Raw genomic sequence first — 22,367 nt, 5'->3', positions numbered from 1 at the left:
TCTAATTTAATTTTATCACAAGTGTCTATCAATTGTAAAATTAAACCAATGATTTACAAACAATTAGTACTGTTTAAAATTTGTGTTTCTTGAAATTTAACTTTCAATTTGTAAGTGTTTTCATTTGGCAATGGACTTAATATTTTATTCGAAATCGAAGAAGTTATTGTATAATTACTGATAACAACTTGCATCCTCTAAAACGATCGTTTAAATATGGTATCCGTTTTCAACGTAATTATGTGAGTCGTTCGAGTCACGGGGCAATCTGTCGTCAGAATTCCGAACGATTCACGTGATGCAGATTTTTTATCGATAATCGCAAGTCGTTCAGGATTTGTACCGTTTCTCCGTTATTAGCTAATTGCAAATCATAGCGATAATTATTCAATAAATAAAAATTAACGAAATCGCTGGCACGCGTCCGACGACTTCGTGAACTCTATGCAGAGCGTGTGGCTTTTTCATGATGCAACATTTTGCCGCGCAATTTATATACAATCATTTATGCACTTTTCCTTCGATTCCAATTTGCATGCGCCTTGGTTCGATATTTTCCTATGCTCCGTAAAATTGTACGAGTTTGAGGGAAAGAAAATATTTCGATGTTAGTTTAGAGCCAATATTATTAAAACTGATTTGCAATGCATTAACGATGTAAGGAACAGTTGCAAATAAATGGAAATCTTACCGAATGATTAAAAATCATATACAAACATATAGTTTAGTATTCTTTTGTTTAACACGTTAGAAAAATTACAGAAGCTTTGGTAATATTTAATAAGCTAAATAAAAGTTGTTAAGTATGGAACATAGCTGTCAGTAGAAATCGTGATTTGTTGATAACACTGTAAAATTGGGAAATATAATACGTTCTTTTGTTTTAAAGTATTAAAAGTATTAAAGTATTAAAGTTTTAAAGTATTCAGAAAATAAATAAAAAAATAGTTGAAATGCAACAAACTACAATAGAGTCTGTTAACTATTTATAATTATAAAATAGAGGTCTGCAGAAAAAGAGAGGTCTCATAAAAAACTAAATTATATCTGGAAAATGTAGCCTCGAATTACGAAATTGTAAAAAACTTTTCGATTTGTTTTTGCACAAGTAATTTGAAACTTCCTGTTCTCTCGTTTTGAAACACCCTGTATTTGATAACTTGAAAATATTTTGTGAAGACAGGAATGTAGACTTTGATAAATTTGATTAAAAGGCAAGGATGAGAAATGTATATACCATTATTATAATGTAATCGTTGTTCATACGACAAAAACAGAGATACAATGAATAATGGAAATATCTATTTATTTAAAGTCAAACTGTCGCGTTCATACTCTTTGCTATCCCGTAAGCGATTCTCTTTCTTGTTTGTTGGTTGTCCTATCAATACATACATAGCTAGAGGCACATTAATAATATTAAGCATCAAATACAATTATACTGAAACACTATTTCACTATATTATATACTTCACTATTATGATAATTGAAAGACTGCTTGATATGTAACTATGAGCCGTATATTGACGACAATAACAAAGCATAAACGTGTTAGGAGATGTTCAAGTAACTCGAGTCACACTCCACTTTTATTCTTTGGAATGAATTGGACAAAAAAATAAGATTCTATAATATTACAAACCTTAGAATAATTTTCCAAAAATAACGCCTGAATTTCGTAAAAATTTAAAAAAATACAAGGTATTGAAACAAATAATTTACATTGCATATTCTAAAACTGTATCTCATTTTTCTGTACGATTTTTACCGAGCACTAACGACCGTACGTAACGATAAATGTTATTTGATTTACTGAATTCTACTCAAATTTTTGTTATATTTTTGTTACATAACAAATAAAAAAACGTTCGACTATACATGGCTGTATATGAGTTACAATCATTTAGTACCATATTCAAGTCTTGTGAAAATCACTTTGGCACGCAACTGTTCTCCAAAATGGCGGTGAACGTGTCGAATGAACACAAGTGCGATACGAGGTGAACTCTTTTAAACCGTGTATCCCTTTTTCTAATTGCAGAAATTTGAAGAGTTCCGGCGAGGCATCGACGACGAGTACCAGTACATTTAATTTCGAAGCACTTCGTCACGCTGGATACAGGGCGAGAATGAAGACAGTCGAGAGAACAAAACGCTTAAGAACGAAAGGAAATATATGATCTCTCGACCCTAGGCCGCCTGAACAGTATTACGGACCGTCCTCCGTCCGAGCTTAAACTCTTTAACGAACTTACACTAATTAGGATACTAAGTAACTAACCAAGGAATGAAAGAACACAACGAAGACAACGCAGAAGAAAATCAATTGCCCCCCCCCCCTGAAAAATATCACGTTGGAACGTGTTCTTCTGCTGGCGCCAATTTCTTAACTTTCTCTTCGTTCCTGCACGAACGCGTATCCTGTGTTTCTAGTAATTTATTTAGTTAATTTAATTTATTATTTATTTTTTGTACGCGACTAGACTGGTCATTCTCAAATGCGATACCATTGCCACGGAAAACGTTGGTACATCGCGAAAACGAATTATTTCATAGCTTTTTTTTTACATTTAGATATTTAGATCGTACACGTAATAGGTTCCTCGAAAATGTCTCGTTCATTTTCATTTGAATGTCTTTCGATCTCGATGCCAATGAATTGTAACGATATTCGACACGCTATGGTTGAGAATTACTGGTCTACATCATAATCTCTTAATTAATGTCGCGACACTCGGTATCTCGATTGTAGATTTTATTAGATTTTCGTGCGAGCTAGGTGGCAGTGGCCTAACGATTATTAACGCGGACTCGAATGGCAAATTGTGCATCGTTATCGTATAGGAAATATTACAATCATACATAGCGACGATCGAACCACTGAGAATAAGAGCGATGTGAATCTAAAGTACTTGAAAATTGAGTCATCTTGATACTTATCTCCACGTTAAATAATTACCTTATGAAACTTTTATATAATTTACATGACTCTTGTTCTCAGAAGCTCGGCCGTGAATCAATGTCAACGACGTTAAGCCGCTGCGAGATAAGTGTATTAAAAGAATCTTTCGACTTAGCGTTCGAACGCGATTCGTTGCATTTCCATTTCATTATTTTTCATTATTTTTAACGCGGCGGTTCCCGAATTGTGGTGGGCATTTCCTTTGAGAAAGTTCAAAGTAAACGCTACGACATTTCCACGATAATTTTAAACTTTTAGTCTCGAACTATCATACTAAAAGCTGGTAAATGACTCTTTTTTTTATTGTTTCGAACCTCGATAAAAGAATCTGCATTTACGACGAATCATTAAAAGCTCGAACCAGCGAATGATTCAGGAACTGCCGTTTACTATGTTTAGCAGTCTCCAAAAATTCGGTGACAGTTCATCCAGCGAATTAATTTATTCTGATCCTTACGAATGGATTTCCACGGAAACGCGTTATTTAATTTACTATGTGATGTATTTTATTTATTGTTCTGTACAGAGAGTTTACGATCGTATTACATTATTATTATAGAGAGAAACAATTATCGACGTATAACTTCGATGCAAGTAATTGGTACTAACGACAGAAGATCGTTAATATTAATTACGCGATTCTCGCAATCGGATTTGCGTTGTTCTAAGATATCGATGTGAAACGTTTCGATGTATTCAACGTAATTATGTACCCTCCGAATTTTTCTATAAGTTATTTATTTATTTATTTATTTATTTAATTGTAATAGGGCTAGGCGAAGTATTAAAGACACTGTCGCGCGCAACGCGGCTTCGATGTATCGAGCAATGCATCCGAAGTAATTTCACTGATCTTGCAAACGTGCGTATTATTTTATTTATTTCAATGCAATAAAAATAGTAATCAGCTATAAACACTGTGTTGTTACCTTCTCCATCTATTCGCCGAATATTTTTCAATTAAATACGATCGAAATTTTGATGTATCACCTTGATAAATTGAGTGTTTTCTAAACTTAAAAATAACAAATAAACTCGGTTTTAATAGTCACAGATCTCTTCTATTATACAGAGTGTCTAACACAAGTGAGAAAAATTGTATCTTTGAAACGATCAGATGCATCTAACAAATGTAACTGCATTCTTTTTCTAAAGGAAGCTGTAATTTGTATTAAACTGTTCGATGCAGTTTTTTAAACCACCCTTGGGAAAAATTTTAATGGGAGATTCTAGAGGCCAAAATAAAACGAAAATCAAGAATACTAATTTGTTGATGGAGGCTTCGTTAAAAAGTTATTAATGTTTAAAGTTCCGACCGTACTGAATTTTTTTGTAGAAAATGGTTAGGATTTCAGGTGTATATCTATTCACAAAAAATGACTGTAATTGACCTCTGCAATCAAAAATAATTTTTTTAGAACGATTGGAAATTTTTTAATTTCATCGGAAAATTGATCCACTTATTGAATTTTTTTCTCGAAACTGGTTAGGAATTCGGGAGTATATCTATTGACCAAAAATTATTGCAATGGACCTCTGCAACTAAAAATAATTTTTTTAAAACGATTTAAAATGTTTTAATTTTGTCGAAAAATTTATCCAATTAAATTTTTTTTTCGAAACTGGTTAGGTTTTCGAGGGTATGTATATTCATAAAAAATGATTGTAATTGACCCCTGCAACTGAAAATAATATTTCTAGAATGATTTGGAATTTTTTATTTAAATTTTTTAACAACTTTTTAATGGAGCCTAAGTCAAGAAATTGATATTCTTGATTTTTTATTTTGGCCTCTAGAATCTCCCATTAAAATTTTTCCCAGGCCGAACACCCTGTATATTTTACAGATTGTATCTCGACGAGTCGAATTCATAAATAAATCAGCAATTGTCAATTAAGTAGCTAATGTAGAATTCACAGTATTCGATCGTATGGTAAATTAATTAAAAATATGCATTTGAACTCCCTCTGGGGATATCATGAACAAACCTTTTAATGCTGTCGGTAAATGCAGAAAACATTTCTCGAAATTTTTGAACGATTTTACTAATTTTCTGGTGAATCGTTTCGCCACAAGAATTATCTGTTCTGTATATTAATGTTTGTTTAAACATTTTAAAAATTGTCTTCGTTTCTTCGGACAATAAATTAAAAAAAAGGATCTTTTAATAACCACCTAAAAATAATACTTTTATTATTGTTAAAATTTTAACATTAAATAACTACTAATCCAGGAACCCTTTGTGCATTAAATTATAAATAGTTTCAACATTTCAAGAACTGGCACTACGCAAAATCCCATTAAAATGTGAGCATCGTCACATTTGTGTACGTTTTCATGTGAGAATTTAAAATGTCGGACTAAAAACAGTTTGTACTACTGACAACGGGGCAGCAACTAAAATTGGTCACATTTATTCTAACAAAGGAACATACCGAAGTGATAATCGCCGAATTTTATGAAATTGGACACAAAGTAATTAAAAATATTTGTCCTGCATTTTTTTTTATCTGTAATAGTCTATGTTGATGGGGTAAAATCTGCCCTCAAGATAATAAAAGATATTTACTTGAATATTCGACAAGCTATTAGAAACATAGAAAGAATTTTGTACTTTTTATGGCAAATTTGCCTGTACTATTCTAACGCAATCGCGCAATTCAACGACTTCGTACAAAGATTTATGTTGATACGAATGGACACTATCCTACATATACATATACATCAGGAACGAAAGAGAAACCGGAACGAGCATATAACGCATAATTTAAAGCATTTTCCAGCGAGACGAGTCGGCGCCCCATAATCCATCATTGCAGCAATGCAACTTTCGCGAACGAAATCGAGTGAAGTTACAAAGTACACTATCGATCATAAATATTAGGACACTTAACCAAACGCTCACGATTTTTAAACTGTTGTAACTTCATAAAAAGTGTTCGTACAACCTACATGTGGGCAATTTTTTCAAATGTCTTACACTTGGAGAGAAATGAAAACAAATGAGAATGGATTTACCCACAAATATGAACAAAACTCAAAAAGCTCCTATATTTTCAAAAAATTTTGTTCGTAGTAACGTGAAAACTAATTTTCACAATTTGCCAAACAATTTACCAAATAATGCAAAACTTGTCTTTTAATCTAATACAATGTTAATATACATATATACCTGTATACACGTGTGACTTATATTTATAAATAATCATGATTTTATGATGAAATAATTTACTTTCAAAGTTTAAAATAAACTTATTAAATTATTAATTGAAACATTTAACTACTCTTGGACGATACTGTCACCAAAGTGAATTTTCTAAAAGATGAAAATAATATACCATGCATATTACTTTTATTAAGAAATCTACCCGTATGTCTTCTTGTTCATGAAATATTAAATCATAATTTTTAATAAGACACGAGAAACTTGAATATCTTCAATAAACAATCATTAAATTATATTTGAAGTGAAACGTGAAAAATTTAGGCACCTAATTAGATTTTCGGTTAGGAATTTTTTTCTCGAAACTGCGTAGGATTTCGGGGATAGTTGTAATGACCAAAAATGATTGTAATTGACCCCCGCAACCGAAAATAATTTTTCAAGAACGATTTGAAATTTTTTTTTTCGCCGAAAAATTTAAGCACTTACCCGATTTTTTTTCTCGAAAATGCGTAGGATTTCGGGGGTATGTGTATTCACCAAAAATGATTGTAATTGACCCCCGCGACCGAAAATAATTTTTCTATAATGATTTGGAATTTTTTAATAACTTCTCAACGAAGCCTCAGTCAAGAAATTGATATGCTTGATTTTCATCTTATTTTGGCCTCTGGAATCTTCCATTAAAATTTTTCCCAGGGGTGGCCGGACTCCCTGTATGATACACGTGTGCAATCAGTGGCCCTAGTTCCGTCATGTTCGCGCGAGCAGTCCGTCCGTGGCGAGCGCGATTGGCCGGAACGATCGGCCGACGTGCTTCGCTCGTCCCGATAGATATCGAATTATTTCATAAATACGCACACATAGGCCGCGTGGGTGGACGATTTCGCAACGGTAACTGCGCAGTAAAACATATCGCTCAGACCGTTGCGTGTGCCATCGAACGGGCCTCCAAAGTTGCACAATCCCAATTCTCAATTTCCGATTGGCGTGGAGTCGTCCTATCGGTCAGACATGTACAATGAGTCCCAAAAGTATTCGTATCCTTGCCCATTGCGAATATAAATGTAGAACAGCGATTCTTAATGCGTTAAACATCGAGCTAATTTCATTTCATTCAGGCAGTATATAAATATAGAAAATACGACCGTAAGGTAAACCAATAACTGGCCTGCTTTCAACCCAGGGCAGTATATTATAAATATTATACATAAAATGTATGTTATCCTAAATCCCTCTCATATAAACAAATTTTTTTAATATGTTATTTTTATTTATTATATCTAAAACAAACGAAAATAGATACATTTCTACTGAACATGATCAACAAAAAGTGACCGTTTCAGTGTATAAGTTTCAATGTCTCAATAATTACATGGAACTATTTCTTGTTACATTTTCATTTTAATGATCACTATTTCGAAATCAGTTCGCGTTTTGTAACTCAAAACTTGAAGGAGGATAGATAAAACGAAAATAATCTTATCTATTTCGCTTTTTTCTCCTAAAATTCAAAATCAAAATTTTATTAGAATAATAATTCAAAACACCCATATATTTATATCCATGGCAAGCGAAATAGGCAAAGGGCTCTATATTTCCTATATTTTTACTTTAACTACCAATATACAGAGTCGCGATTCTGGCTGTTTACACAAAGTATTCAATAAATCGTTGTTATGTCAATGATATGATTTATTGTAAAAAATTTTGCATAGTTTATGCGTGAGGGTGCACCCTTTCATTTCGGCCAAGGTTCCTTGAACGAACGATATTCTAACAGATGGCTAAATTCTACAGAATTTATTGCTTGACTTGCTCGTTACCCGGATCCAATTGTAAGTTCACCAAATTGTTATTTTTGGGGCCACTTAAAAATATTTGCCTATTCAATTCCGCATTATTGTGTTCAATAATACATCTTTATTGTACACATACATAAAAGAAGACAAAATAAAATATATACAGCAAATACATTGACATGTAGCTTTAGTGTGAAAGGCGAAATTCAACGACAGACTGTTATTAAATCTAACCAAACGGCACTTCAGTAAGGAATTCAACAAAAAACCTGAAATACAATGAATAAAAGAATGACTATAACTTTTTCCATTGTTTTTTGTGCTTCCACCATTGAAGTGTGTCTCACATATTAAGATATACTATATAAACTGCAGCTCAGAAATATTAGGACACTTGCTCGAGACATTGTCAATCTTTCGACTACTTTAACTTCGCGAGAAGAAGTCACGCAACACTTATTATTAACAAGAAGTTTTCTTTTTGTAACACGCAGAAAATAGGGAATTCATTTACTGTAAAAGCAAACGAGGAACAAGAAATAGAAGAAGGTAAGAGCAAATGTTTTAAAAGATTTCTTCACCAAGGAATAAAGTATTAATAATCATTCTTCTCTATGTCTATAAAAAAATGTATATTTATAGAAACTCAAAACGAAAAGTTTAATGTGTGATAAAAAAAACGGAAACTAAATAACTAAATTATAATAAATATTTGATTTGTTAAATTCCATACAAGTAGCCCAATTTATGTGATGTTTGGATTCGTTTTAATTACAAAATCCCAGCATTGGCGCTATTTCCAATAAAGTATTTGAAAATGACGCTAGGTAAACAGTTTTCTCGTTGCATAAGTATTATTTTTTTGTAGCATTGCTGTGTATTATATGCGTCACATTTCTTTTTCTTTGATCAGGTTTCGGTGAGCTCGAGACGATGAATGGAGAGAGAAGAGTGGCAGATTTTAGTAAAAACTGTGTGAATTTTATACTTTTGAAGCACACTGTATGTAAATCACACGCTCGCTGACCGATTTCGTCGGCGCGGTTCAGATCAGCCGAGTGTATCTTGCCAGGGTTCGTTGCGAAATTTCCACCGTCGATATCGCGTTCTACGCCCTCCGTGTCTGGCCTAAAACTTTGTTTTCTTTCTATCTTGCCCTCTATTTTTGTTGTAACGCGCGCGATCGGGCCTGTCGGGTCGTTGCAGCTTCATAATGCGGTAGATCAGCGTCTGCTGGCCCGCTATCGAGGCTCTCTCAGGCGAAAAGACACTGTACCGAATTACGGGGCACTCGGAACATCGTTGATCTCCGTAGGCAATCCTAACGACGCTTTCGATACGCGTAGAGTAACTTAACTCATTCGCTGAGAACCACCAGTATACTCGTAGTACCTCAAGGGGCCTTTCTACTTTGTGGGATTTAAAAAATCGAATTTTTTTTTGCATTTTCTTTTAGTATGCAGTCTCGAAAATATATCTACCAAATATTAAGTTGAAATTTGAAAAACTAACGAAGTTATAGCTTGCTGAAATGTACCGCGCGCAGTTTTTCTCGAAACTACATTTTTCGGTACTGCGTATGTGATAACAAAAAAACTATTCAAGATATCAACATGAAATTTATATAGTATCTTTAGTCTCCCTATAGCATGGACTAGAATAATTGCGATATATGCAATACTTTTTCTTTTATTAACAAAAAAGCAACCGAATATATGAAAATATTCAGTACTTTTGTAAAAGAGCTGCTATTTTGCCATTTTTTGCCTAGTTCATGCTATAACCACACTCATCTATATTAAGAATATCGTTGGTTTTTGGATTTCGGAGAACTTGTTCGCAAGATATCACATACACAGTCGGGCACCGTTCGTAAAAACTGTTGTTTGTTGATCAACAAAAACAGCGTAATCGATAGATATTATGCGTTGCAAAAATTCGTAAATATAGCTAAATATATAATAAATGTATCTACAAAACCCGAAATTAATCGCTCTTTAATAGCCCGCATAAAAAAATCACAAAGAAACGCATTTTTCGTGCCTACAAGGTAGAATGGCCCCTTAAATATGTTATTACTTAAAGCCTTTTGAATTTGCAAACCCTTTGTGGCCACAGACACAAATATAAAAGTGTTTCCACCACCAACCACGAGCAAACTCGGTTTCGTGTTTGATTTTATGCGTGTAAATATTTATGACAAATTATGTGTACTTCTCAAGAAATAACAGAACTTAGATAAACGATAACTTCATATAATTTAAGCTTGATAGTGAATGGGTTAAAGGCGGGACTGAAACCTGTTATAATATAGATTTACATTCTTGAAACAATTACGAAGAACTTTCATTCTGAATAACTGTTATAAAGAATATAAATTTCAAACTATCTCGGTTTAAGTTCAAATTTTTGCATCAACTTTCATATAAGTTCTATAATCGCTATTTTTTAGGTTTTATACAGGCTTTTGGACAGTTTTGAATGTATATAACATAAATATTTACTGTTCTCAATGGTTATATCACATGTTGATTACCTTTTCAAGATATTTACGACTTATATTTAGACTAAATCGCGTTTCCTTTTGTATCCAAATACATATGTTATAATAATTGCAAGCCTCAATTATTTTATTGTTCCACTTATTCACTCGTGGTATTATCTTTATTAATTTAACTGAATCTATCGAAGGCGCGTCGTTGCTATTAAAGTTATGCTTGATCAACCCTAACTTTTGCTCTACTGACTTCCTCGCTGCCAGGAAATCGTCCCAGGAAACTGACCAGCAATTATTGTATGCCCAATGATACTGGAAAGTATCACGAACAGATTGCATAAATCTATTAAAAGATTACAAAATGTAACGGTGTAATAAAAGTATCAACTATGGCAATAAACATTATCAGCGTTCGATGGGATATTCTGATCTAGAAGGCCAATTTCTAAGCCTTTTTCGAAAATTTTTTACAAAAAAATCAAAAGTCTTCCTCATTTGATTTTCAAAACACACGTTCTTTATTATTTTAATATATTATTTCTTTCAACCGAAAGGAATGAGAATTACGTACATTACGTGTGGTTGAATGTAAATATACAAAAAACAAAATAGCATTTTGATTAGTACGAATATGGGTATCGTGTGAATCACAATAAATAAAAAATCTGTTTAATTAAAAAAATATTGGCATATTGAAATTCGAGTATCGACATTCTCGAACTTCTTTGGTATACATATGTATAGCATATTAATAAAATATAAAAACCTCAATGTTTAACAGTATGTCTAATATTTTCAAGCCATTTGGTTAACTAAAACTTGAAATTTTGTGCAAACCAGTTAAAAAAGTGAGTTTTCGAGAAAAATACGATTAAAGTTTTGCAACCGCACGCTACAGCTACAAACTGTACTTATCAACCAGCTACAACGCTGTTAATTTTACGAATTTAAACAAATCCTGCTGTAGACATGTTCTCAAAAATATATACTTTAAGATTAATTGTATTTGTAAATGCACAATCCCATCTGACACGATGAGAAAAATCACCCCGATCGGTTGTCAATATGTGAATATATTAATATCATTTATATTATTTATTAAACGTTTCAATTTCTTATCTAATAATGTATAACTTAGTTTTGCTTAATTTCACTAGTTTCTTCATTTTTGACACGTGTATCTTCCATGAATCTTTGCATCATACGTAAAATAAGAAAAAACTATCGAGACGAAATACGTAATTTCCCTTCATTCGCGTGGCGACCGATAGCAAGTAAAATACGAATGATGAAATTAGCAACATAATTACGCTGCAGTATTCTCGATAATACGCAGAAACGTTGGTCGCTCTTTTAAATATTTTTCGCGAAAAACCTTAGCCTGCATCATCAAAATGTCATAAAAACTTAAAAATTAAAAATCGACAGGAAGAAAACATTATCAAGGCCAAGTAAACATTTTTATTCTGGTCGCAGGTCGATCGATAACATTTAAAATATTATATTAATGACGAAAGTGTAAATACCGTTTTGTAGTTTCAACGTGCAGACATTTTCTACGATTTTAGCGCCAATTAAAAGAAAAATATAAAAACCGAAAGTAATACACAATATTGAGGATATACAGTAGCAGCCATTTTAGGGGTGAATTTGAGAATTAAAAGAGCTCTTCCTATTTATCTTCAAGGTACTAGCTAAAACTATATTCTTTGTTGATGGAATCAGCTTTTGAGATATTTCTGATGGAAACACAAAACATGTAACATATAAAAATGAAACATATCTAAAATACAAAAGCACGGAAGTGGTAAGATATGGCTAGAAATGCTGTTCTAAAACCTGACTTTTGATTGCAGACATTCCATTGCAATATAGATTAGGAGTCATATAATCAAGGTTTTCCAATTGCAAACGTTGAATAATTTCACATAAATTAAACAAACAGCCGTAATAATTTTGTGGATTTCAGTTTGATCGGCTGAATTTGTCAAGAATAGAATACATTATGACAGCAATTGCGCGGAGCTCATCCCCTTTGAAGACAAGTTTTCAATGACAATGGATTCGAAACTTTTCAGAATGTCTTTCCATAGAAAAGGTACGGTGTGAATTACTTATAAACATGTTATAAAATATTTTATATCTGAGAAAATTAGTATAATAATGCTAAAGTGTCTTGATGTGTGGTCTCATTTTAATAGGGTGATTCTGTTTGATTAATACTTTAATTATAATTTTACACTTTTTAAAGAAGTTAATAATTTCCATACATTATTTTAATACATATAAAAACTGCTATATTTACAACCAAATTGAATTTCACACGTAAATCACAAATTAATACAACCAAGTTTAATAAAAGTACATCCTGCCTATCGATCGTTATTTGCGATCAAAGTTGAAAGAAAATTTTCTTCACAAATGGCGACCAAAACTTCCGTTTACGTTTCATTCGTGAATTTGTTCAGAAATTGGAATCCATAGAACCGAAGTTTAAAAATTTGAATTACAATACGAACGCGATTTGTGGAGTTTGGTAAGACACGCTCTCTTAGAATAAGCAATGAAACGTGCTTCCGGCGATAACACGAAGGGGGTGTAGAAACAACGTCAGATGGGCTTTTAAGTGGGGAGGATGTTCCTCCGCAAGGAATATATACGCGTAACAGACCATGTTAACTTACAGTTCCAAGTAGAACGACACGAAGATAACTTCCTGTGATTTGTACTTCAAAAATTTTAGAAAATTTCGAGCATAAATCGTGATTAGAGAGAATTTCTTTCGGTTCTTTTTCTTCGATCCTTCTTTTCAACCGTAAAAGTTACGCGATATTGTGAGGAGACGCAACTTCCGCAAACATGAAGCCCTGGATTAATATTGTGTCGCTTTTTGCATTGTTTTACGTATCCGCGATCATCTTTGCACATCCTGGCTGCGGAAGGTAACCATCACTTTTCTTCGTCGATTAACACTAAATTTACGGGAAATTTAAAGTTACAGAAATCATAAATACTGTTTCTTAACAATTTACGTTGAATTCGATCGATGTAATGATACGAATACGTATTATAATTTTTTTTGTACAAAAAAGAATTTTTTCACCCCTCTGCGTGGGAATAATGAATCGCGAGTTCTCCCGGTGCACAATCGGTGCCTTTCGATCATAAAGAATTTGTGAAATACAGTGTAGAAAGTTAGGTGAATTACTACAAAATGGTGCATGATGAAAATTAACGTTTTCAAGTTAATTTGTGTTGGTTGAAGACAGCTATATTGGAAAGTTGAAGAGATTACCTCTGTATAGAATTCAGATTTCAGAATTTTTTAAATGGGTTTATTAAGATTTCGTATCATATGAGCTGATGAGTAACAACATGTAATGACAACATTTTAGTGGCAAAAAGACGACTTTTTCACATTTTGAACATCACTATGAGGCAATCTTCATAACACAGTGCAATATTTTGAATCAATTTTAAACGAGGAAAGTTGATACTGACTGGATGTAACTTTTGTGCAATAATTTATTTCTACATTAATTTTCTAAACACCATATCGGACAATTATTTCATAGAAATTTTGAAGAAACCAGCAATAAGAGATACTAATATTAATGTCGCGAAAGAACAAAACTTTTTAATTCGTAACTTGAAAAAATGAAATTACAAATATAATTTTATTTTTTTCACGACAGCCTCACGAATGAGAATCAAATTGGTAAGCATGATGCTTTGCTGAATTTCATGGAAACGGGAGGAAACGACTTTCCTGGTCAGATGAAAGAAGAATTATTAGGAGCGGTTAAAGAGTAAGTAATGATACTTATGACTTTCGTCATAATTTGCAAAATTAGATAACGTTTATGTTGATTAAATAGTAGTCAAGAACCGATTATTTTTTAGCTACACTTTAGATAAACTTTCGTACACATAATGTAATCGTAAAAAACGGTTTCCAACGTGATCGTTACATTTCATGTTCTATTTTTAATAAATAAACTCGCGATCAAAAGGCATCACAAATTTCAACCGCTGAGAGATAAATATTATTTTTAACAAAATTTGTAATGTATATTTAGACGACAGAAACGATTATCGGATCAAAGGCGAGCAGAATTAGAGACTCTGATGGCCCTCTCAAAAATGACTGAGAAATTAGTGAACGTGACGAGGGGCGGCCGACAATTGGACATATCGAAAATGTGAGTGTAAATATACGAACTGATTATTGATCGAAAAAGAAGAAAATGAATGATCCAATATCGACATATCACTGTGAATAATAATAGAAGATTCTAAATATTATGTTCTACCTATATTACAATACTTATGAATTTATTTTATATTTAAATTCTTACGGAATAAGTTACCAAAGTTCATATATTCGATTATTTGTATTTCATTGTCAGTCGTCGTTATATCAATATAAAAACAAAACATAACAATCGTTGTTTTAAACATTTATGTATAAAATTAAATTATTTACAACTTTTTGGTAACGTAATCACTAGTTCGCTATATTTATGTTGCGACTGACATTTCATTTTCGTCAAGAACGTTACAGCTATCTGTTCACGTGTCTTAAATAATGATTGTAATGTTGCCAATATCAATAGAATTAAAGTATATAATACATTATATGTACACTGACAATAAGAAACAATCTGCTTTTGTTAAACGGTTGAGAGAAGTATCAATGAAATAAATGGAAATTGTCGCTGAGTGGGATGGAGTCGAAATTGGATACATTTACCTTACACTTTGAATACCTGTTCTCTAATCTATCGTATATGCTTTCTGTATCAGTGGTCGCAAGAAACGCGCCGTATTCGAGATGAACATGAAAAATCTACGGAAACTCTTCCGACTGTCAGGGCAACTTGGTTACAAGGGAAACGCGGCCTACCCTGTTATTAGGTATGCAACTTACATTATACATCACTTTAATTACCATACGTGTATCTAATAATAAATTTTATGATAGGATTAAAAAACTCGAGAACTTACTAATGTTACAAGTCATTAACACTGGATCTGTTTTGTCAATTTCGATTTGTCCTTAAACACTGCGAGTTCAGACGAATATCGATTCCCTGTTAAATCTATAAAGTGTCTTTTCTGAAAGAAAATACGTCGATCTTTCTCGAGCATTTCGGTAACAGGATAAAATACGCGCTCCGTCTTCTACGACGTATTTAATATCCGATCAACGCAAGTAGATCGCAAATTGCAAATTGCTGAGTCGTTAGATTTGCAATTTGCAAAAAAAAAAAATCTTAACAAGCGAGCTGCGCCACCGAGATCTATACATGTTTCCGACAGATTTCTTTTATGTTTTTTCTCCGTGACCGATAAGATCGCATTCGCGAGAAAAGCTCGAAATTCGCGACGCGAACGCACACGCGTGCATCGAGGAGAAGCGTGGACGTGATGTAAGAAAAGCGTTACATTAATCCAGATAAATCCTTGTCGAACCGCTGGCCGCGACGAACTCGCGCCGTCTTATCTACTGACTGTGTCGCAATTACGTTAATTCGCATCAGAAATAATTCGACGAAGATACGCGGTTGGGCACGCGAAACACTCGAGGCCGACGCGACTTTACGTTTCTGCTTCGAGATTCGTTCTCCCTCCTCCGCGAAAGTATCCCGATCGCTCCAATTACGGTGGAGTAGAATGTCGATTATCTTATTGCAATCTATTACATTGCTATATATTATTTAATATTACTATTCCAACTAATTGGGAGACAAATTCGTTCCGATAATAAAGGAAGATGGTAGAAATTTGCAAATTGTCAATCTGACTGATAACAAAAGTTTTTTACGGAATACGATTCTATCTTCTTCTGATGTTGTATTTTTGGCTGTGAAAAAATATATATTTTTTTTTTATTAATATTAAGTTACATCTGCAACTAGCTTCATTGAGCTAACCAGCAAAGATGAATTGTGCAAAGTGATGTTCCTTCTTTTACTTAATTATGAAAAAATATAATATTGATTTTAATTACTGTTTATTTAGTATTTAGTGAATTTTATTTTATTTTGTATTATTTGTAATAGTCGGTCAGGAACACTCTTGATTAACTTGTTTAGAGTTTCGTTTGAGATACCTGCAAATAATATCATAGTGTCATACTCAATGAGCTACGAACAACGACTGAGTTTGTAAATATTTATGGTTCTATTATACCTGTTTTGTAACATTAAACAGATAATTCGTACAGCCAAATAAAAACAAACAGCTGCTTATATACAACAAGTTGTATTATACAATTAAATATAAACATATCTTATTTGAGTTTATAATTCTTCATAGCACTGTTAGTCTCGTTTTGTGTTTTGTTAAACAACGCGTTTAAAATAATGTTATTCGTTTATGTTTGCAGTTGAAGCTATGGGACAATACAGAAGACATTGGAGTAAATTCTACTTGCCAAAGTTGGTGCACTACAAATCAAAAAGGATGACCCTGGCACAAAAAATGAAAGTAATATCGTTTTGGTGTACCAGTTCGTCGAAACTAACGACGGATCACGAATTAGGTGTTTTAACGAAACTCACTATTGTAAAAAACCATCCCCAACGCATCGTACAACTACAATCACTCTACTTATTTATTAAACACTGAAAATCATTTTGTAAGATGTTTCTCATTATGTATGTACACTCTTTTGTATTTAGCAAATAAATTATACATGCATTTTGTTTATTTATTATGTGATAGTTCTTTCTTGGCGTTTGGAAATGTAATATTTAGAACACTGTTTTTCACACGTCTATGAATTGGTGATGTTGGTGTGTCTAAAATTTTGGAAATCCCCTGAACCGACAAATATTGGTTTTTCCTAGTAAATTATGAATTTTATCCTTGTCAATCTAAGAATGTTGAATAGAACGAATTTATAGGATGACTTAAAAAAAAACAAGGTGAACATATCAATTGAACTACAATTAAAAAACACTTTTTATTATACATACTGAAACAAATTATAGGACATACTGACTTTTTACAATTCATCAAACTTTAAAATTACTACACATTGTATTGTGTACATGGAAATTTTAATAGTATATTATTATATTATTAATTAATATTTATATATTAATAGTATATTATGTAATATCACAGACGAGGTATATGAATAGACCTTTCACCTAATGTAATTTTTCGGCCCGAGTTTCTGGGGTCCCGGGACTCCATTACCATTTTCGTGTCACTCGCAACGTTATCAACAGATTCAGAAATTAACACAAGAGGAAGTGAGACAGAAAATAAAATTACATAAATTTTATTATTTTTGAACGGAATTAAAGCTGTAGGGTCCATCATTGGACATTAATCGATTAATTTCATTGGAATAACCAATCGATTGAGATTATTTAAAGATTTCAGAATTATTAAAATACGTAAGGATCTCATTGATAAATACACCGCAAATCCTCTATTTTTTACTTTAAATTGTAATATATTATTTATTTAAAAACTAACTCGGCAAAAACGTATTTGCGACTCGAAATCAGTGTTATTAGACCTCACACCAGGACGAAGAAGGTATGTGGAACTATAAGAAGAACGCAGCCATTAGCTCATATTATTTGCTATGTAATTAATAATTATATTAATTACATAGTAAATAATATGACCCGGGTCTCACCACGTGGAGGTTGCTGCGAGACCCACCCTAGCCTCGCCCCAACCACCCTTCCTTTGGCGAGAAATTCGAATACCTATCTAAGGGAGAAGCTATCGAAAAGTTAGAAACGAGCTAGAAAAGGAGAGTTCTTAAAAGAACTGCCCAATCAAGAGATGAAGAACCTAACAAAATGTCAATACATGTGAGATGATACACATGTTTTCTAAAAACGAAATTGAAATGTGCAACTGCACGTATGAATCCTGATTACTAAATTATCAATATGTACTTTATTATTAATTGTTCCTTCTTAAATAAATACTTGCATTATGACAGTGCTTAACAAGACACTCGTACAAAACGAAGAAAGGATCCTGAAGATTCAACCAGAAATGTGCAACTGCACGTATGGACCTTGCATATTAGAATACTAATATGTATCTTAATATTAATCATTCCCACATAAATTTACTCACACGTTTCGGTAATATTTAATAAACGGCAGGAGAACGCTTTTTTATCTTATAATCTATATACATTTGTATATTGACATGAAACAAAGAAATATGACAAGATATTTTCTTCTTGGTGTCTTCGTCACTCCCACGATGTTTTCCTGAAACAAAAACTCATATCCAATAAAATATATAACTCATATAAAACAAATAAATATGAAAAAATATTTCTTTTTGGTGTCTTGATTAATCCCACGATGTTTCCCTGAAACATAAATCAGACAATAAATAAAATTGTACAAAGAAACTAACTACATCAAGCTACTTCAAACTACAATAGCGTGGCACATATGGGGATGAAGTTAGACGATTTAAATATCGCAACACTACGGGGCAACAACGCGATAAATCAACAATCGCAACGCTAATTTATAATAGAAAAAATTCCAAACGCGACTTGTAAGAATAAAAGCAATCCGCGAATGGTAATTATTCGCAACACTACCCTGAAAAGCAAACGCGAAAAATAGTAATTCGAAACTCTAATTCGCCATCGCGTTTACTAAAAATTCGCAACGCTATTTTTAAAGCAAACGCCCGGTTCCTAGGTTTGCATAAAGACAATCACGAATCGTATTTATTCGCAGCACTAATATATCAACGCGATAAATATTTGTTCGCAACTCTACGGGCAAACGCGAACAATGTATATTATTCGCAACTCTAACTTTAATCAGGGGCTATTGGTACATGTACATAGGCATGTACTGGCCACAAAATAAACTAACTACTACTAGTACTACAATTGGGGTAGAATTTGGGCATTGAAAATATCGCAACGCTAAATAAAAAATTGCACGATTAATCAAGATCGCAACGCTAATTTATAACGTGAAAATTACAAACGCGGTTGACATCCATTATTATATATATAAAAGAGTAAAAAAGCAACGCGAATCGTGATTATTCGCAACACTACCCTGAAAAGGAAACGCGAAAAACAGTGATTCGCAACTCTACAAGCAAACGCGATTATTGGATATTCGCTACTCTATGTATATCATAACCGCGAGTTATGGGGACGGATGGCTGGCATGTATGGTGCAATCATGTACCATCAGGTACATGCATACGTGAGCGAGTCAGAAAAATAAACTAACTACAATTACAGACGAGTTAAGTGACAAAGTAGTAACAGGAATGACTTTCCATTCTCATCCGAGGATGAAGATGAAAAGCCATTTGTTGCAGCCCACTCTTGAGACAGTTTGTCAGGGCCTCTTCGGCTCATTGTGAGCCTTTTCTTTCTTCGGCGGTCCTGCCGATGCCTGAAACTTACGAAAGACCGGGCTCGAGATTTTGTGCAATACGTAGTCTTCCAACAATATACGAATTGATGCAAGAGCATACCTGGTGAATCTCGAGCGGGACGAACGGTTCGAAAGGGACCTAATCACGACCGCGAGCGCGAGAGAGCGACTTTACGAGTCGCGCGATTCGAGGAGTCGAAAATAAAGCCGAAACAAACAGCACAAGTGCACCGTTTGAATCAGCAAGATTTCTACTCTCGGAATCGTAACTACAGGAACAGAACTGCCACGCGAAAACGCGCCTACCCGATTGACTAATGTGGACAGTCCTGCCCTGACCCTACCTACTTAGGTTTAAACACACACACCAGAGAATAAGTTACCTACCTACCTCACCCTATATTCAAAAAAATGCAAAACTCAGTCTCTCAAACAAACACTCCACGGTTCTCATTCTTAATGTCCGGGTGCGACCTAAAATTCGATTTTCACTTTTGACAAATCTACCCGACGATTTACAGATAAATAGTCTAATACGTGTCTGTAGGTACCCATGGGACGTATTTCAAGCTCTGTTTCAAAAAATAATTGGAATAAAATAACATTTAATTTCATCAAAAATTTCAATTCTTTTAGGAATTTTTTTCTCGACAGTGGGAAGGATTTTGGGGGTATTTTTGCTCCTAATATGATTGTACTTGACCCCCGCAAGCAATAATACTTGTTTCAGAAGAAATTGAAATTTTTTTTTTTTCGTCGAAAATCTCTGGCACCCCCCCTTCCCTTTTTTTCGAAAAATTCGATTTTCACTTTTGACAAATTTACTCGACGATTTACAGATAAATAGTCTAATACGTGTCTGTAGGTACCCATGGGACGTATTTCAAGCTCTGTTTCAAAAAATAATTGGAATAAAATAACATTTAATTTCATCAAAAATTCAACACCTTTTGGAATTTGTTCCTCGACTCTGGGAAGGATTTTGGGGGTATTTTTGCTCCTAATATGATTGTACTTGACCCCCGCAAGCAATAATACTTGTTTCAGAAGAAATTGAAATTTTTTTTTTTTCGTCGAAAATCTCTGGCACCCCCCCTTCCCTTTTTTTCGAAAAATTCGATTTTCACTTTTGACAAATTTACTCGACGATTTGCAGATAAATAGTCTAATACGTGTCTGTAGGTACCCATGGGACGTATTTCAAGCTCTGTTTCAAAAAATAATTGGAATAAAATAACATTTAATTTCATCAAAATTCAACACCTTTTGGAATTTGTTTCTCGACTCTGGGAAGGATTTTGGGGGTATTTTTGCTCCTAATATGATTGTAATTGACCACCGCAAGCAAATATACTTGTTTCAGAAGAAATTGAAATTTTTTTTTTTTCGTCGAAAATCTCTGGCACCCCCCCTTCCCTTTTTTTCGAAAAATTCGATTTTCACTTTTGACAAATTTACTCGACGATTTACAGATAAATAGTCTAATACGTGTCTGTAGGTACCCATGGGACGTATTTCAAGCTCTGTTCCAAAAAATAATTGGAATAAAATAACATTTAATTTCATCAAAAATTCAACACCTTTTGGAATTTGTTCCTCGACTCTGGGAAGGATTTTGGGGGTATTTTGCTCCTAATATGATTGTACTTGACCCCCGCAAGCAATAATACTTGTTTCAGAAGAAATTGAAATTTTTTTTTTTTCGTCGAAAATCTCTGGCACCCCCCCTTCCCTTTTTTTCGAAAAATTCGATTTTCACTTTTGACAAATTTACTCGACGATTTGCAGATAAATAGTCTAATACGTGTCTGTAGGTACCCATGGGACGTATTTCAAGCTCTGTTTCAAAAAATAATTGGAATAAAATAACATTTAATTTCATCAAAAATTCAACACCTTTTGGAATTTTTTTCTCGACAGTGGGAAGGATTTTGGGGGTATTTTTGCTCCTAATATGATTGTACTTGACCCCCGCAAGCAATAATACTTGTTTCAGAAGAAATTGAAATTTTTTTTTTTTCGTCGAAAATCTCTGGCACCCCCCCTTCCCTTTTTTTCGAAAAATTCGATTTTCACTTTTGACAAATTTACTCGACGATTTGCAGATAAATAGTCTAATACGTGTCTGTAGGTACCCATGGGACGTATTTCAAGCTCTGTTTCAAAAAATAATTGGAATAAAATAACATTTAATTTCATCAAAAATTTCAATTCGTTTAGGAATTTTTTTCTCGACAGTGGGAAGGATTTTGGGGGTATTTTTGCTCCTAATATGATTGTACTTGACCCATGCAAACAATAATACTTGCCCATGCCCTTGCCCTTGCCCTTGCCCTTGCCCTTGCCCTTGCCCTTGCCCTTGCCCTTGCCCTTGCCCTTGCCCTTGCCCTTGCCCTTGCCCTTGCCCTTGCCCTTGCCCTTGCCCTTGCCCTTGCCCTTGCCCTTGCCCTTGCCCTTGCCCTTGCCCTTGCCCTTGCCCTTGCCCTTGCCCTTGCCCTTGCCCTTGCCCTTGCCCTTGCCCTTGCCCTTGCCCTTGCC

General features: G+C 33.6%; 1 protein-coding gene across 1 annotated transcript; it reads left to right on the top strand.

Moving 5' to 3' along the window:
- Positions 1-13,139: 13,139 nt before the first annotated feature.
- LOC122401807 lies at positions 13,140-17,029 on the top strand. The gene is made up of 5 exons (XM_043404170.1): positions 13,140-13,367; positions 14,121-14,234; positions 14,505-14,627; positions 15,232-15,342; positions 16,817-17,029. Exons 1-5 carry the CDS (start codon positions 13,285-13,287, stop codon positions 16,818-16,820), a joined length of 435 nt encoding a protein of 144 aa, XP_043260105.1. The 5' UTR covers positions 13,140-13,284; the 3' UTR covers positions 16,821-17,029.
- The last annotated feature ends 5,338 nt before the right edge of the window (positions 17,030-22,367 follow it).

This window comes from Colletes gigas, unplaced genomic scaffold (assembly GCF_013123115.1).
Source record: "Colletes gigas isolate AHSC1104 unplaced genomic scaffold, ASM1312311v1 Colletes_gigas_Sc00028, whole genome shotgun sequence".
Taxonomy (NCBI): domain Eukaryota; kingdom Metazoa; phylum Arthropoda; class Insecta; order Hymenoptera; family Colletidae; genus Colletes; species Colletes gigas.
The sequence above is the reverse complement of the archived record's forward strand: the minus strand, read 5'-3'. Positions and strand labels throughout refer to the sequence as shown.

Excerpts from the sequence above, each read along its gene's own strand:
- LOC122401807 (XM_043404170.1), top strand. The coding sequence starts at position 13,285 with ATGAAGCCCTGGATTAATATTGTGTCGCTTTTTGCATTGTTTTACGTA. Across the intron at positions 13,368-14,120 it reads GCACATCCTGGCTGCGGAAG|CCTCACGAATGAGAATCAAA; the intron begins GTAACCATCACT and ends TTTTCACGACAG. Across the intron at positions 14,235-14,504 it reads TTATTAGGAGCGGTTAAAGA|ACGACAGAAACGATTATCGG; the intron begins GTAAGTAATGAT and ends ATGTATATTTAG.